The sequence below is a fragment of the Alligator sinensis genome, unplaced genomic scaffold, assembly GCF_000455745.1.
Source record: "Alligator sinensis unplaced genomic scaffold, ASM45574v1 scaffold1907_1, whole genome shotgun sequence".
Taxonomy (NCBI): domain Eukaryota; kingdom Metazoa; phylum Chordata; order Crocodylia; family Alligatoridae; genus Alligator; species Alligator sinensis.
In genome coordinates, this window is record NW_005843160.1 from 238,957 (window position 1) to 255,885 (window position 16,929).

At 50.7% G+C, this 16,929-nt stretch overlaps 1 protein-coding gene across 1 annotated transcript; it reads left to right on the plus strand.

Moving 5' to 3' along the window:
• The first annotated feature begins 3,115 nt into the window (after positions 1–3,115).
• Positions 3,116–15,430, plus strand: LOC102387651 (trypsin-3-like). The gene is made up of 6 exons (XM_025194090.1): positions 3,116–3,161; positions 8,534–8,572; positions 11,773–11,932; positions 13,238–13,379; positions 13,633–13,899; positions 15,278–15,430. Exons 1-6 carry the CDS (start codon positions 3,116–3,118, stop codon positions 15,428–15,430), a joined length of 807 nt encoding a protein of 268 aa, XP_025049875.1.
• Positions 15,431–16,929: the final 1,499 nt, after the last annotated feature.

Below are 16,929 nucleotides of genomic sequence, written 5' to 3' on the forward strand. Positions count from 1 at the left end.
GTTTTTATCACTGATGTTCTTCACACAGAATGGCTTCAATGAGCCCTTGATGGGAGCTGCTAATGCTTCTCTGCAGCCTTTCACTCATGTCAGGAGAGATTACGGGAAAACATTAACACCCTCCACCGCAAAGAAGCGCTCCCATCCTGTTCCAGGCTCTCAGCGCCTCAATGGCCTTTATGCGGCTGCTGCATATCTTTGAAGCAGCTCCTAACCCCCGAGGAAGGATCCTATTACCTGGCACGTCCAGAAAAAAAGGGAAAATGGATTTTTTTCCCCCCCAAAGGTAGCTGAGAAATGTGGAGCCTGGAATTGATTCATTCTGATGTCACACCCGTAGCCTTTAATCGACCTCAACGTGCGGCTCAATCATCTAGGTCCTGTGCCAAGGGTCGCAGCTGAGAATGAATGAGTAGACATTGAGGAGCTCATTGCTAGCCCCTTAAAATCCACTCTGCCAGGCCTGGAAGTCCTGGGAGAAATGGCACAGCTTATTAAGCTCACCCCTGCATTGAAGGGCTTGGTTCTCAGGTGGCCTAGTCACCACAGCTCAGCTGACTGTCTTGATTTATACCAGCTGAGAACTGGGCTTGGAGCATGTGTGAAAACTTGGTTCTGGTTAGGTAGGGTAAATCCCATCCTGGAGATCTTGGCTAAGCCAAAACAATGTAATGGGGCTATGCAACTGTACAAAATACACAGCAGAAACTGCAATCAGGGCTCGTGATACCTTTTATGAGACCAGCAAGGTTTTTGCAAAAAAAAAAAAAAAAAATCTTTAATTGCAGAATTGTAATAATAATATAGAATTTAATAATAATATAGAATAATAGCAGAAACTGAACAGACTCCTTTCACCTGCATGGAGATTTGGTTGCATGAATTTAAAATGAGTGTCAATCATAGGTAAGTGGGACTGGAAGAATTAATGTAAAAGAGGCACTAGGGGATTACATGTTCCCATTGCATTTTAATGCACTGTGTTAGCAATCACTTTTTTACTACTTTCTTATCCTTCGCCATGGCTGACTAACCTGACCACAAGGTGCTAGGCTGCCACGGTGCCCAAAGCAAGACCTGGAAGAGCTGAATCCACCCTTTCCCTTGCTAGGGACACCACGCGATCTAATTAACGCCCAGAGAGTGGGAGAGGCAGGCAGACCTCTGGGTCTGGGACAGAAGTTTTATAAACCAGTTCGACTCAAATCGGTTAAATCTGATACGACATTCAACCAGGTTTATCTTAAACCTGTTTCAGCCATTTTGAAACTGGTTTATGTGCATCGAACTTCTGTTCTGTTACAGGTTTAAACCTGTTTCTGATCGCTTAAACTGGTTTATGTGTAATGTCTGTCCCTAGCCCTGGATCCCAAACCTGGCTCTGCCCTTGACCCGCAGCACGTCCCTAGATAGGTCTCAACCTCCCTCTGTCTCCATCTGCCCATTTGTGAAATGAAGATGATAATCCATTGCCCAAAAGCTTCTGGGGCATGGATTTTCTGTTCTGTGCGTGGCCGGAGCCCAGCCCAGCCTAGCAATTCATGACAACCAAGGCTCCTAAAGCTACAGCATTTCAAATAGGGATGCTTTCCTACCTTAGACGGGGGTTGTGAAGTTTGGAAAGTGCCCTGTGATCTTTGGTTCTTCCTCACAGCATCCTTTTCAGGATGATAAAAACTGTGGGAGCCCCCGAGAGCCGCCAGATGGTGCATTCGAGTAACTTTTCAGGCCAGGTCTGTTGAACTCCAGGCTTTTTGATTTACAGATGAAAAATGACACTAGGGAGCTGGGGCCTGACAGGCAACCTGCAGCTAAGCCATGCTCTGAATTTGTTTAGACTGCCTGGCTTCTTGCTGATTCAAATCTGATAGAGAAGGCCCCGAAGTGAAGGGCACCCAGCTGCAGAGGAAGAAGGCTGCAGGGGTGCAAAGCTGATCTCTCAATCAGTGCCCACATCTAGGCTCCATTTGTGATAAGTAAAAAGTAAGCAGGGCTGCATGCGGGATGGAGCTTCCTGCTAAGAACTGAAACATTTAGAGAATTAATGTTTATCTGCCCTGAGCTGCCTGTCATGCAGCCCTCGATGGCTTGCTGAAACTCAGGAAGTGGCCCTCTGCCCAAAATAATTGCCCGCCCCTGCACTAGGGAAAACTGATGGGGCAGGCAAAGCAATTTGCACTCATTGTTCTTTAATTATGGCAAATTGTCTTACTTTTATCTTCCTGCAGGAGCCTAATTTACTGTTAATTAAGAGACAGTGTTTTCTAGCTGTTGGGAGAATCAAGGACTAGTTTTACTTCCTTGGTTTATTTGCTAATTGAACCCACTCCCATCCAGCTAGCCTCTACTTGCTATTTTTGCCGTAGTGCCCCGAGGGGAGAGGAATCCTGCAGCATTGACTGGAAGATGCTGGCGTTGCCTTCCAGAAAGAAATGAGCCCGACCTGATACCTTCCCCTCATCTTGATCTTAAATTTCTGCATCAGAGTCCCGCCAGAGTTGGCAAACAGTGCCTGCGGTTTCATGGTACAACCGCGGTCCTGGACAAAGCATGCACAGACCTGGGGGCATCAGAAATGTGGATGCGGTGGAGACTGATTAACCCATCTCTGTTTTGATGGTCCAGTGTGGTTCCCTGCCATTTTCACTCTTCTCTGGTTAGCAACAGACCCTCTGCAGTGCTTCCTGGAGACAGTGTCGATGCTGGTGGCACTCAAGTTAACTCTCTTTGTTTTCCAACAGGATGGCGGAGAGTGGGCGAGGAAAGGAGGCTGGGTGCGAGGATGTGGTGCTTGGATCAGATCACGTTGGCACCTTGCCCCTCTGGAGGGCAGGTCAATGTCCAGCGTTCAGCCTTGGGTTTCTCTGCAGTCAGGGAGCAACAGCCATGTGCACATCTAGCCAGAGGTGGAAGTGGCCTGAGAGTCCCAACTAGTTTCACGCAATAGCAGATAATAGGGATTGCACCTTCTACTGCCAGAGCCAAGAGTTGAAGTAGATGCCACGGGTCTGATAATGGCATTCCCCAGCCCCCGGAGAAGTAGATGCACTGGTGTCCTTACTGGCTTCCTTAGCGTCTTGCCAAACAGCCAGAGTACACAAGGCAATTGGACCGCATGGAGATGTCTTTCTGGATCAAGGACTGTGGCTTCCAGCCCAGGAGGTAAATGAACAAAGTGTTGCTCTGTCCCCAGCCAGCGAGGATCACCTCCGGGGCACCGCTCAGCAAACAGCCCTCGGGCCCACTGCCCTGTGCAGGGAGACCTTGGTACGAGCTGTGCCCTGTGCATGGTCGGATGGCTGAGGACATCATGCATGGGGCAGTGATACCCTCCTTAGTAAGAGGAGAGGCCCCAGGTGCAGCGGTGCGGCTGAGGGAGGGGTCTGCCCTGAATGCCAGGTACGTGCTGTCATCTCATTGGGGATCTCTTATAACTTCTGAGCATGTCTGTGCGGTTGGGAGGAAACAGTTTGCACACAGGTAGGAGACTACTTTTGTGTATGTGGGAGCCGGCGGTAGACATGTCATACTCAAGCTTGTGGCTTTTATACTCAGTGTGTGTATGTGTGGCAGGGGGGGCTCTGCAGTGAAGGCCGAATCGTTTCTCACTACCAGGCAAGCAACACTCGTGTGTTTGAGTCTGACAAAATCCTCTGCCGCATCTTAGCCCCTAAGTGAAGGAGCAGCCGGGGTGACCTGGGCCCCTTTGCCAGCAGTAGACATTCTTGGTAGAGGCTGCTGGGGTGTGTGAGCATCAGTCCATGCCTCGGTCCGATGCTACCCTACTTGCATGCAAAAAGACTCTAGCCACCAGAAAAAGTTATTGAAGTCATTCTCCATGGGTATCTTCATTCCCTTCCTGCTGTGCTCCTAATGGCTCGCTGATTGTGACACTAGCACACATTTTTCTCGCTTCTCTCTCTGCATCCCTCCTCCTTCCATGGGCCTTTGCTGAGCTGCACAGCACAGAAGCAATGACAGGGTGCGGGGAAGATTCAACATACTGCAAGTTCAGATGCTCCAAGGACATTAGTGGTGCAGCCCTTGCTTAGCAATGGGTTTGTCCTTGGTGCCTTGGCACATTTCCTACGTAGAGAAGCTCAGGCAGTATCAGCTGAATTTCTGCATGTGCATGGGCTTGGGGCCTCCTGCCTTTTGCTGCTAGAGAGCAGGCAGATCTCCCTCCTGACTGCTCAGTGCAGGTTACATGCCCACCTCCACGCGCAGGGCAAAAAAGATCCCATACAGCTCTCGGAAAGTCAGGCTCTTTAGTTAAATTCGCAGACGTGCCTACTTTTAACTTTGGAGGGCCCCTGAGTCATTTCCTGGGGGCAGTCATCATACTGACCATCACCCAAAAGGAGACGATGGTTGTAGAGACCTTAGTAGACAAGCCTCTTTGTTCTCCCCATTGCTGGGTGTGCCTGCTTGTCCTGGCAGATGTGGGAACGCGCCTTCTGCAACATATAACTGGGCAATACACAGAGGGGATATTTATAGGGGAGAGCAGAGAATGTCCTCAGGCTGGGCAAGTCACCATGAAGAGTCTGTTATTCCCGGCCTGAAACACAGGGTCCTTTATGTGCCTCGAGCTCCCGGAGAGGTGGAAGTGCAGACGGGCTCCTGCAGGGTCTGAACAGGAGGCTGAAAGATGCCCCTTAGTTATGGGCTCAAACCCTACTCAGACTACTCCCACCCCACATCAGGAGGAGGGATGTGGGGACCTTTTAGTACCATCTTTAATTTTCCCTGAGCCTGCAGAAGGGCGCGTGTGCCCAAAAGCTTGCAGAAAAAGATATGGTTTTTTGTGATTTCTTAGCTGGTCTAATAAAAGGCATCGTCTCTGAACCAAGAGCTCCGGACTTTTTGCATTTCTGAACTGCTGAATACATTCAGTGGCTGAGACAGGGATGCTATCATGAGATGTCACCAGATGTATCCCCTTCCCTCTGGCTGGGAAACCAGGTGGGACAACTCACAGTGATGGACTCTTTTCTGGGAGGTTTCTGTCACTGCCTGCGCTGGAGGGCCAAGCCGCAGGGGGATGCTGATGTGATCTGAATACGTTCCCTCATCCCTGGGGGGACTGAGGAACATCCCCAGGAGGCCACGGTGGCCATCAGCTGGGCCAAGGCACTCGGCACTGACCCGGGAGCTGTCGGCTGCACTCCCATGACTGGAGCAGACAGACTGGATGGAGAGGGGGCCTGTATAACACACTCCCCCGACACGCCTGAGATGGGTTGCCCTGCACAGGTCACAGTCCCATCTTTCTTCCAGGCAATCAATGCTAGCATGAATAATAAAAAGGGGCTATTACTTACTCGGCCTCCTGTATCGATCCCCCTGCCATGCCGAGGGGCATCGCAACAGCCCAGAGGTCTCCTGCGAGCTGATATCCCTGAGTTTATTTATCCAAGGAGAGGATTTATTGATCAAGCAACTTAGAAGGGCTTTTTTTTTTCTCTCTCCCCTATGTAGAGCCATAAAAAAGCTTTTCTGAAATTAAACTGGAGCTGGAGACATGCTCCCGGTGGGGAGGGGCTGGTGGCGGCTTGGCAGTCCTTCTTAGCATTTCATTCCAGCTCGCAGTGAGGGGAATGTTAAAGCACTGGCACGCTCAAGGTTGTATCCAAGTGCTTTGCCTTGTGCACGTGATGCCCGTCGCCTTCGTTCTGGAAAGTGGGGGGGGGAGAGAGGTTTTGCGTTTAAAAACCCCACTAACCTCCTCATTGGGAAGTAAACACAGGCTCAGCAGTCTCAGAAATCCTCGGGAGGGTTGTACCTCCTCGTGCCCTGCCCCTTCTCCTTTCTAGCTAACGTAGCCGCACTTGACAAGACCGAGTCTCTTCCAGGGGTATGAGGTTGACTGGCTGAACAAGGCTGTCTTGCAATTAAGGTCAGGCAGAGTCCGTATCTGACTCCCAACCAGAGGCTAGAGTCCTATGCCCAACCCTAAATGCAGCAGCCTGCATCTGGCTGTGACTAACTCCTGATACCCATACTACAGCCAAACTAGGTATGGGATGGAGTGGGCTGCATAGAGTTCTCCATGGCCTGGTGTGTGTCTGGTCTATCGTCCACATTCGCTGCTGCCCCGTTTCCTGCTGCTGGCTATTGGGCCAATGCAGTGAGCTTTGGGAGGATCCCTCTCCCTGCTGCCAGCATGGCCGAAGGAAGATGCACAGTGCCAGAACACTGCTAATCCACACCTATCCAGACCTGGGTTTTAAATTTTCCTTGGCCATGACAGCCTGACATGAGTGAGAGCGGTCTTCAGGCTGCTCTAACATAGTGCCAAGGGCCCAGTCCTGTACAGAGCATCACCAGAATTAGAGCCCTACTGAGGCAAACTCTTTACATAAGTGCTTCTGACTGACTCTTTGCAATCTGGCCCTTCACTAGGGTCAGCGCCAGGCAGACGTGTTTACCAGCATCGTAGCCTGAGAGTGATGTCGTAGCTGTGATGGTCCAGAAATGATGCGAGATGCAAGGATTTCTTAGGGTGATATCTTTTTTATTGGGCTGATTGCGTAGCTGAGACAACATGCATAGTATCGGCATACAGGTGTACTTGGATCCCTTCCACTGGGTGGAATTTAATCACCAGGATAGTAAAAAACCCAGCTTGCTTAAAAAGTCATCAAACCATTTTCAAAGGTTGCAAAATTGCTCTGATTTTGCAGCTCAGCGACCGGTCCCAAGTCAGGATCTCCCTGCACAGATGAAATGCAGCCAGCTCAGGCCCGGGACTGCAGCAGCACCAAGTGACCTAAGGGGGAAGCAACTGTTTCCGAACCAGAGGTGGGTAGAAACATTAGCCTGTGGGAGGTATGGATCATGCCAGTGATGGGACTAGGGCTATCAAAGGGCTGGGGGAGACTGCAGAAGTTGGGTTATGCTGAGACGGCAGAGAGAGCCGTTTGTCTCTGGAGCGGATAACGGTTGCCAGTGGAAACAGATGGTTTGTTCTTTTGTGTGCGAGCTTGAGTAATGCCCTGACATTTGTCATCTTCAGGCCTGCATTTTTGGGGTTTTTTTGCTTGGCACTAATAAATCACCGTGCACCTGCAAAATGGAATCGAATGCGTTCACGTCTCCCTAAGTTGCAGAATCATCGTTACTGCACGCGGGTTTCATTGAAAAGCACAAAATGTTCGCGCTGAACATCTCTCCCGGCCCTCTCCAGGGCACGCTGGGATATGTTGAGCCTATTGGGGGGGAGGCCCATTGAGGTCTCAGCCGAGACCACTCTGATTGTGGCCCTTCAGCCTGCAGACATCATGCCTATGGGTCACAGACATTGCACGGGGCGTTTCTTTTTGAAGACAACGGGCCACCTTCTGTCTTCATAAACTTCTGTGCTGTGCAGCTCAGCAAAGGCCCATGGAAGGAGGAGGGATGCAGAGAGAGAAGCGAGAAAAATGTGTGCTAGTGTCACAATCAGCGAGCCATTAGGAGCACAGCAGGAAGGGAATGAAGATACCCATGGAGAATGACTTCAATAACTTTTTCTGGTGGCTAGAGTCTTTTTGCATGCAAGTAGGGTAGCATCGGACCGAGGCATGGACTGATGCTCACACACCCCAGCAGCCTCTACCAAGAATGTCTACTGCTGGCAAAGGGGCCCAGGTCACCCCGGCTGCTCCTTCACTTAGTTGCTTTTGCTATTCCTCGGAAAGGATCCCAATTTCCAGCAAGTCTCTTGTATCTGCAGAAGCACAACTCACCTCCATCCCAACCCCTTGTTCCTGTGCATGGGGGGTATAAAACATTACCAGCTGTGCGCTTTCTTTGCACTGGTGTGAATATTGCCATAAAATATCCAGCCATGGTGCCCTGATATTGGCTGCTCAGCAGCTCACAGCCTGTGTTTGCTAATGAATTCCCCACACTCAGAAAGTTGCACCTGGGTGCGTGCTTAATGTGCATTAGCCTAATAAGACTGCACAGTAGCGTGGCGGCTACAAACGTGCGAATAACCTAATGCGCAGTGTTATTAGGTTAATGCGCAGTAAGCATCACAGAATAACCATGTACTGGCACTACTAGTGCCTGCACATTTAGTTAGTACTTCATTAAGCAAGTACTCAACTACATGCGCAGTAACTAAGGAGCATTAATGAATGTGTAAATGTGCCCCCTGTTCCTATGTTTGCACCAATGCTTTGCACAGCTCTGTGGGTGAGCAGCTTGTCCCTGCGGCTTTTGGGATGCCATTGCTGTGGCTAGGATGCCCGTATTGGAGGCTCTTTGCTTTCTGCATCGTGTCACCTGAAAGCGAGCGGAGATGGAGAGCCTCTAGGAAATGCTTTCCCTCGTCAGCCCAGGGATGGCTTGTGAGAATCAGCGCCACTTTGCTGCCGGGAAACCGGAGAAGTTGCATTCAGTGTTTGGGAGTGGTAATCGCTGCGGCCCTTTCAGCTGCATGCGGAGGAGAGGGAAGATGAGAACACAAGGTTCACTCCAGTCAGTCAAACACCAGTGTCCTGGAGTGCCTCCATGAATAATTGATTGTTCTCTTTGGGATTCGGGTTTCCATGGCAACTGAAAGAGGAACCAGGATACCAAGGTATGAATTGAAGTTTCTTTGGGTCTCCGTCCACTCAGCAGCTAAGAGTTGGAGTTACCTTTGGCAGGTGCTTATATAATCCAACATTGACTCGGAGATGAATTGCCTTGATCTGAGGCTTCTGCTGCTCCTGCAGTTATGCTCTTTGATTGGTGAGTGTTTCCTACGTATATCTGGCTTTTGGTGGACTTTCATGTCAGGAGATCCTATAATAAGTCTTTAGTTGGCTGCCTGTGCACATCTGTAATGTAGAGAAGACGTATAATCGGCGTCCCTTTTTTTTTTTTAGAGTGTGCATACAAACGTGTCACCTTTTCCCTGTCTGCCACGGTCCACATTTTGTTCCCCTGTTCCATTTTTTATCCGATTTGCTTGCAGTCTCGCTGATATTTCTTTTTCGTACAGAACTGATAACATTATTTGCTTGAATTCATCAGCTTGCTAGGGAAATTGGGGATTTGCTTGTGGCTGTTGTTATCTATGTAGATGCATGGGAAGAAAATCAACCCCCCTGTCCACTACAAAGGCACAAACATTAGGGATGAGTCTGGTCCATTGTCTTCCCTCCATAATAGCTATATCATGGGCAGGTTCTTTCAGGCTCCAGAGAGAGAGACGGCAGACTGGGAGATTATGGCGCTGGCCATTTGCAGGTGCTCGGAGGTGAATGAAACATTGCGGTTAAAGCAGTGGACCTGGAATGAGGACTCCTGCGTTTTCTGCTCCTAGCTCTCCCAGGGAATTACCACCCCCCCTTACTCTTTCCAGCTTCCCAAATTTTGCAAGAGGGATAATAATATTTCCAAGTCCGACGTGAAGCTTAATGGATGTTTTCAATTCATTTGGGGATCCTGCGTTGAAAAGAGCTGCAGAAGGAGTAGAGAGGAGGAAACGCACTGAAACGATATTTATTATTTTGCGTGGATCTAGTGGAAATGTAAGCAGGGAAAGTTTGCTTCCTAAAAATGGCACAGTTAAGTGACCTTGTGACATACAAAGATGCCTGCAGAGAGACCTTTTGGAAGCATGATGGCCTTCACCAGAGAATTAAACACGTTTCCCAGTTCTCAGGGACGAGCACTACGGTGGCACACGGGTTCCTGCCAGAAGCTGTGAAAAGGGGTTTGTTAGCAGGAAAACACGGGGCCGTGCCTCAGCTCAGCAGCTTCTGGGATGCCGGCAAGGGGCCAGATCCTGAGATGCCTCCTAACCTGGGACCAGCTCTCTGAAACTGCGGTAGGGGGGTACTGCGTCAGGGATAGCAGCCTGATCTCAGAAGGTGCTGGGGGAGCCTAGGACCCTCAGATCCCAGTGACGTCCATGGGAACTGCAGGTGCCCTGTAGGTTTCAGAAGCCCTCAGAGCCCTAAATTAGTGCCCAACAAGGAGTTCTCATAATGCCCTCGAGCGCACACTCGCCTCTTATGCAGGTGACCTGCTTGCAGCTGAAATCAGAAGTTGCTGAAGATGGTATTGCTGTTATTTAGCCAAGTTCAGAGCAAGGGGCCAAGGACAAGGAGCAGCGAGGTTCTGGCATGACCTCTGGAAGGGTTACCTAAGTTAGTCACTAAGCAGCAGATTCCCAACACGCCTGCCTGCGGCAGTGTTTCCTGGTGTCCCAGCTGAGACTGAAGCTTCAGCAGCTTCTTTGGGCTGTGCCCAATTCACCAAGAGCCCCCCATAGACCCAGTGCAGCATGTTGGCTTCACTGGTGTGTCAGCAGGTCCCTCTGAGATGAACGAGCGCAGCTACTTGTGCATCTCTTACTCCTATGGATGGGAGGTGGGATCTCTATTTTGCATCCACTCTATGCTGGTACCATTGCCCCAGCAGGTATCCCTTCTGTAAGGTCATCATTGTCCACCTCGTTCCAGGGAGGGGAAATCTAACAGAGCCCAAGGGCTAGGTCCTGCCTTTGTCCATGTCATTATGAGCTGGATCCATCTGGCGGTCACTGCAATGACCCACTGGTTCCCCATGGCAGGAGGTCCATAGCGCTGGAGCATCACTGGTCCATGCAACGTGACTGAGAAAAACACCCTGGCTCCTTTAGAACATTTCCAGTTTACTAATCAAAGATCATAATGATCCCTTGGGAGCTCTGGACTTATCCGTGTCCGGAGCCAGCGTGCAGGTGCTCTGCACGCTCAGCACATCTGAGCACAAGAAGCACTTACACAGGCCCTTGCTCTGGAAACAAAACAGCATAATGGCTGCTAATTAGAGGAACAGAATGAACCCATTACAAGAAACATCCTTCTATGCCACCAGGGTCAGCGTCTAACAAGACAGAGATGAATCATCCATCCTGGAGGTGACTAGATTCACGCTCTGGTTTTCTCCGCTTGGCACCAAGCTATTTGTTAGCATGAGACTGCAAACTGGGCCTGATGGTCTTATCCCAGAGCCCCACGGTACACATAACAAAACCACAGATCCTAACTGGATATTGGGACTTGGAAGAGCAGGGGTGACGTGGGCCAAGACGGATGTGGAAGGGGAGAGCCGATCAGATCGGTGCTGGGGAGCAGAGCGTGTGAAGGATTTGGGTTGATGCAAGTCTTCCCTTGCTCTGGTGAGCACTGGAGTGGATGCTGATGATTCAAATGCCTATTAGAAGCAATTCATTTTCATTTTGATCACTGCTCGGCAGTCTCTGGAGAAATCACAGCCTTGTAGCTTGGTAAATAATACAGGGACTCCCCTCTTGCTAATGCCAGGGAGAGGATGCTAAGAGAGTGGCAGATCAATGGGAATCCCTCCACAGGGATTTATCCACCCCCTTGATGCACACTTCTAACTCCTCCTGATGCTAATGACAATACATAAGCACATCGGCAGGGACCTGGCACCTTTTCTGGGCTTTAAAGAGCCTGTCTGGTGTATAAAATAGTGTCTTCTCCTGTTCTCACTCAGCAACCCTAGCTGGGCCTCAGGTGTAACAGCAGCACCAGATATGGCAGCTGGGATTCAGAGACCCTTGCAGGCGATCACAGCCTCTGGAGGTGCAGGAGCTCATATTTCCCTTCCAGTGAACCTCTCCTCTAGACTGAAGGCCAAGGCTACTTTGATCAGCCCAGAGGCAGGCGGTGCTACGTTGACCTCTGCAGATGCAGAGAGGCCCGGCAGACTCCCTTGGTGCATGACAGGGGACTGGGCTTGCCAGTTGTCTCCTCCTGACGGGCTCGCCTTCCCTTACAGGGGGACAGCGCAAGCTCCAGCGCATCATCGGGGGTCACATCGTGGGGCCGCATTCTGCCAAGTACCTGGTGTCGCTGAAGAGGATGACAGGCTCCCACTTCTGTGGCGGGTCTCTGGTTAGTCGGAGCTGGGTCCTGACGGCTGCTCACTGCAAGACCGAGTAAGGAAGGCAAGAGCCAGGATGCCTGCTTAACACCGGCTCTTTGCTGCGTGCAGTAAGACAGGAGCCCAGCTTCCCTGAGCTGGCTTCCCGGGGCATGGGGCACTGGACACCTAGGAGTCCTCTGAGCAAAGTGGGGATATGCAAGTAGCTAAATACAGACTCCTGGCTCAACTTGGGCACTCACCTGCTTCTAGGTCTGTAGAAGCCTACATTTAAGTGCTCTTGGTTTAAAGCTGTCCCCATCCTGCATATACACCCAGACCCTACAGATGCACCCACTCATGCTTCCTACACACACGTACCCATGACCTTGTCTAGTGCAGGGACTTCCATTTCTATGAGCACCCAGCAGTCTGGTGGCATCTCTCGGCCTGACCATGCGGCCTTCCCAGACCATCACGCTAGGGCTGCAGTTCAGCGCGGCATTTTAAGCAAGTGCTAACGTCTCACCAATATCCATGCATGCTCAGCCCCAGACTCCCATGTGCTCTTAAGCGCTTAAACTATCCCGGGTGCATCTACACATGCATTTTAATGTGCATTAGCCTATTTTAATGTGCATTACCGCGTCACAAAAAAGGTGCTCTTAAAATAGGCTAATGCGCCTTTTTCTAGCACCTCACAGTGGAGGTACTAAATTTAATGTGCATTACCAAAAGCACGTTAATGAATGTGTAGACGTGCCCCCTGTGTCTCAAGTCCCCATTTAAATCACTGGGTTGTAAATCTATGCTTAATGGTAAGCACATGCTTATCAGCTTCCCTGAATAAGGACAGTTTCCTGACTTGGGGCTTTGCCAGGGTTTTTACAGTCTGTGATCCTGATACACAGCACTGGAAATCCAACCCCTGTATCGGGAAGGAGCAACTGGCCATGATCATACCAGAGGACAGGGAGGGGGTTCAGTCCCATTCTCCCAGTAAATCACTGAACATCCTCCCACCTCACTCTTGCTCTCTCCCTCCTCTCTGGGGATATAATACAATTTCACAGATACCTGCCAAAAGCAACATCTGCCCACACACTCCCAGGTACATTCATGCCATCTGATGCATGTGCCAGGCAGATGTGTAGTGTGGCACCATAGGCACACAGCGCTTCAGCTCTTGATGCCAGGTGGGCTGAAGCAAAGGTGCAGCAAGATAAAAGATCTTGTGCTGTCAATTCTGGAAGTGCTAAAAGCCTTTTTAAAGCCATTTGAGTCGCCTGAGTAATCGCAGTCTAAGTCAGATGTGAGAAGGGAGAGCTTTGTCCCAAGGGAAACTCCAATAACTTTGCCTTTCTTTGCCATATCCCCGTAGAATAAACCAGATGCTAATAGTAGCCGGTGAATATTCGCTCTCCACTTTCGAAGGCACAGAACAGATTTTTCGGCCCTCCCGGATGGTGGTTCACCCAGACTACAGCTCCACTACCAAAAATGCAGACGTCATGCTGATTAAGGTAACGGGTCTTCCTCCGGGCTATAATGGAAGGAAGGCCAGCAGAAACGGGCTGTGGTCACTTCAGGTTTCTGGAGGGCTGGTCTGGGCTTGAAGGATGCTTTGGTGATCATGTCATGAAGGGTTTGATGGGGGGAACTAAGGCAGACATTGGTCAAGCAGTCCAAGTAAAGAGGACCCGGAGAGTTGAACACGATCACTATGTCTGGTTTTTTCACAATCAGTAATGACTCTTCCTCGATGTCTCCAAACAGCTGAACCGGCCGGTGGTCTATAACGCCTTTGTTTCCATTGTGCCACTTCCTCAGCAAGGCGCTACGGTGAAGGAAGGCCGCCTCTGCCAAGTCTCCGGCTGGGGGTACACCAGTCCCATCGGCGGGAGGACATCGGACACCCTACGCAGCGTGCGCCTCCCTATCGTCCCCGCCTGGAAATGCAACGCCTCGTCCTCCTATGCAGGATTCATCACCAGCAACATGATTTGTGCCGGGCTCAGCACAGGGGGCAAAGACGCCTGCCAGGTACCTGCTTATATTCTGCAGAGGAAGCTGCAAGTTCAAGCCTAGAGGAGACCCAAGGGTAAATCACCTGGGGATTGGCTATGTCCAAACTACTGAGGGTGCTCAATGGTAGATAGGTCCTTACACCTTCAGGGTCCCATTTTGGAAAAACTCAGAGCCAGGTTAGGCACCCAAAATCAGTAGTATACCCATGTAATGGCCATGATGCCAGCAAGCAGAGCATATCATAGTGGGGGACTGGGAGAAAACTGCTAGCGCAGATATAAAGCAAGCAGCTGCCATCACGTCTCCAGAGAGTTAAAGCCTTGATCACACCTTCTTCTAACTGAAGATGACTCACCCTCGGAAATGAAGCGCAGAGGGTGGGAAGAGAAGGCGGATCTATTTTTATAACCAAAAGAACAGTATGGCAAGCGAAGGATGATCTAGTTTCTTCCTCTTCCTGGATGAGCCAATAGCAGCACAGTGAAGGTGTGCTTCCCAGCAGGGTCTGCCCCAAACCATGATGCAGCTGCTGCCTGCTTTTATTTTTCATTTATCCAGCCAGACCTAATTGCACTGATGCCATCCTGCAGCGCTGCTGTGCCCACTGCTCACAGTATAGGTCATTGTGAAACAATGCAGCACTACATGGGGAAAAGGTGATGACCCAGATTGTGTTTCAGGGGCCGGACTGAATCTTTCTGGGTCTCACCATTGTGTCTGAGGGCTTAGGATCCCTTCAGTTTTGACAGATCTCCACAGTGAGGCACCTCGCTGCACTCTGCGAGAGCTGATCTGATACAGCCAAAGCCACCAGGGAGAAGGGTCTGGTGCAGTTTCCATTGAGCTGGTTTTGAGGGTCTGGAGGGCAGAGATGTGCTGATGTGTAACTCACGGGGCCAGATTCTTTGTTGGTGCAAATGGGCAAAACATAGCTAAAGTCCACATTGCCCCGTGCACTCGCACTGGGAGAGAAAACAGGCAGACACGTCCCTCCCCACATTTCTCTATTGCTTGTTGTCCTTCTCGGACTTCCCTCCAGGCTGTCTTGGTCCTTTTGGGCCTCAGGTGCAGAATGGGCTAGGCCCCACGGGTCAGACGATCCATTGTGCACAGTCATTTACACAAGGGGAAAGGGGGTTTCGTAGCACCCAACACCCACGTTGCTCTAGTGTACACAGCTGTGCCAGATGCAGGGTCTCAGCCCTCCAGGATGCAGAGTCTCGGCCCTCCAAGATGCAGAGTCTCAGCCCTCCCGGATGCAGTCTCAGCCCTCCAAGGTCGTAGCCCACCACAGGTCATAGCCCTCCAAGCCCTAGAGAAGACAGGTGCCCACTGCCATGAACGAACCCATCTGAGCAAGCTGTCACCTTTATCGCACGCTTTCCTTCGGCAGGGGGACTCCGGTGGGCCGCTGGTGTGCGAGGGCCGAGTGTTCGGGATCGTGTCCTGGGGGCACAGCTGTGCCAGCCCGCGGTATCCAGGCGTCTACACGGCTGTAGCCAACTTCCAGAAGTGGATCTACAAAACCATCTTCAGACACCAGTAGCGGCAGCTCTGGTCCCCCTTCCCGTAACGCCGCATGACATTGAGCCAATAAAACGATGGCGAGGAAGAGACAAAAGCCGCTCCGACTCTCTGCTGTGTTTATTTGGGAGTCACTTGAGGCGAGACCTCAGGAAACCTCCTTAACATTGGCATGGAGCGGCGAGGAGGTGGTGTCTTTGAAGCAGCCACTCTCCTGTGAGGCATCTATGTGCCTTGCAGCCTGCGTCAGGTACATGGCTTTCTGCCTTTGATGGAAACAGAATAACTCCACAGGTTCGCAAAAAGCTCGGGCCAATTATTGTGAAACATGCGGAGGCTGAAATTTACTTAAAAACCAGAAGGAATTTGCAGGAGCAGGATTAATAGAACCAATTTTAACTTAATTAAAAGCCAACAGAGAGGTGGGGGGAGGAAAGAAAAGGAAAACAACACGCAGTAGAAAACCCACTGAATAGATCAAACGCCGAGGGAGCGGAAAGGAGACGTCTCTCTGCACAAAATGTTCCCAGTATCAAACTAAGCTCAAAGTCATTTCCCCTCTCAGCCCTCGCTGAATTGTGTGCTGTCCTTGCAGGCCGGCTGTGCCGGGAGCCTCGCTGTGATTAATTACTAGTTTTTATTGTAGTCGTTCTCCAGTCAGGCGTCATTAGAAAGACCTGGCGGCGAGGAGCGTCTTTCCTTTGAAAACATGTGTAAGACCATGGCAATGGGGGGGCTCCAAAGCTCACACTGAAGTCAATGGCTGACCACTGAAGAGGTCGGAGTCCTCTAATGGGTCTAGCATCCTTCTCCCTGGAGCCCATGGCTTCCCCTTCAAATCATGGGGTCTTCCTCTCCTCTTCCACCCAAAGCTTCTTCTGCATTTCTATGGCTCCTCTGTGTCCGTGATTCCTTCCCCCAGTGCCTGGCTCCTTCGTCCTCCTTTAATGGACGTTCCACTTTTCCAAGCACCCTCCCTATGAACAAGCTTGGCCACAACAGTTTTCCCAGCTTGGCACCTTCCTGCACGTAGCCCGCTGCCCCGAGACGTTCTTCCCAAATGGAAAGTTGGTTAAACTGAGTCAGAGTCAGGCTGCTTTCATTCTGATCCATAGTTTGCATGATTTCACTAGTCCACTTTAAAAGTGAATTTGAACGCGTTTGCCTGAGCAGACACCCTGCTTGTGCAAGCGAAGGCAGCTCGACTCAAATAGGTCATTCTCAGAAATTCAAAGGTCTTCTTAAGAGCTGTAGGACCAGTTTTCCCAGCTTACAACCAACTCAGTCCCTGATTGCAATGGGACTGCATGGGATGTGGGGCAGGAAGGGGGCCCTGGCTGCCAACCAGCTACTGAGGCTTCCTAACAGTGTTGTGTGGAGCACCCAAGGAGCAAGCAGATGAAGCCTTGTGCAGCCATTTGCAAGGCAGGGTGGGGGGACAAGGTTAAGGAGAGATGCAATGCTGTGCAGTCTTTGGGCACAAACCGTGGCCTGTAGTGTATGGTCCTGACAAGGAGGCAA

What these genes read in the sequence shown, in the direction of transcription:
- LOC102387651 (XM_025194090.1), top strand. Translation starts at nt 3,116, where the DNA reads ATGGAGATGTCTTTCTGGATCAAGGACTGTGGCTTCCAGCCCAGGA. An exon ending in CTGTGGCTTCCAGCCCAGGA is followed by an intron (nt 3,162 to 8,533) that starts GGTAAATGAACA and finishes CTTTGGGATTCG; the next exon opens with GGTTTCCATGGCAACTGAAA. An exon ending in GGGGCAAAGACGCCTGCCAG is followed by an intron (nt 13,900 to 15,277) that starts GTACCTGCTTAT and finishes TTCCTTCGGCAG; the next exon opens with GGGGACTCCGGTGGGCCGCT.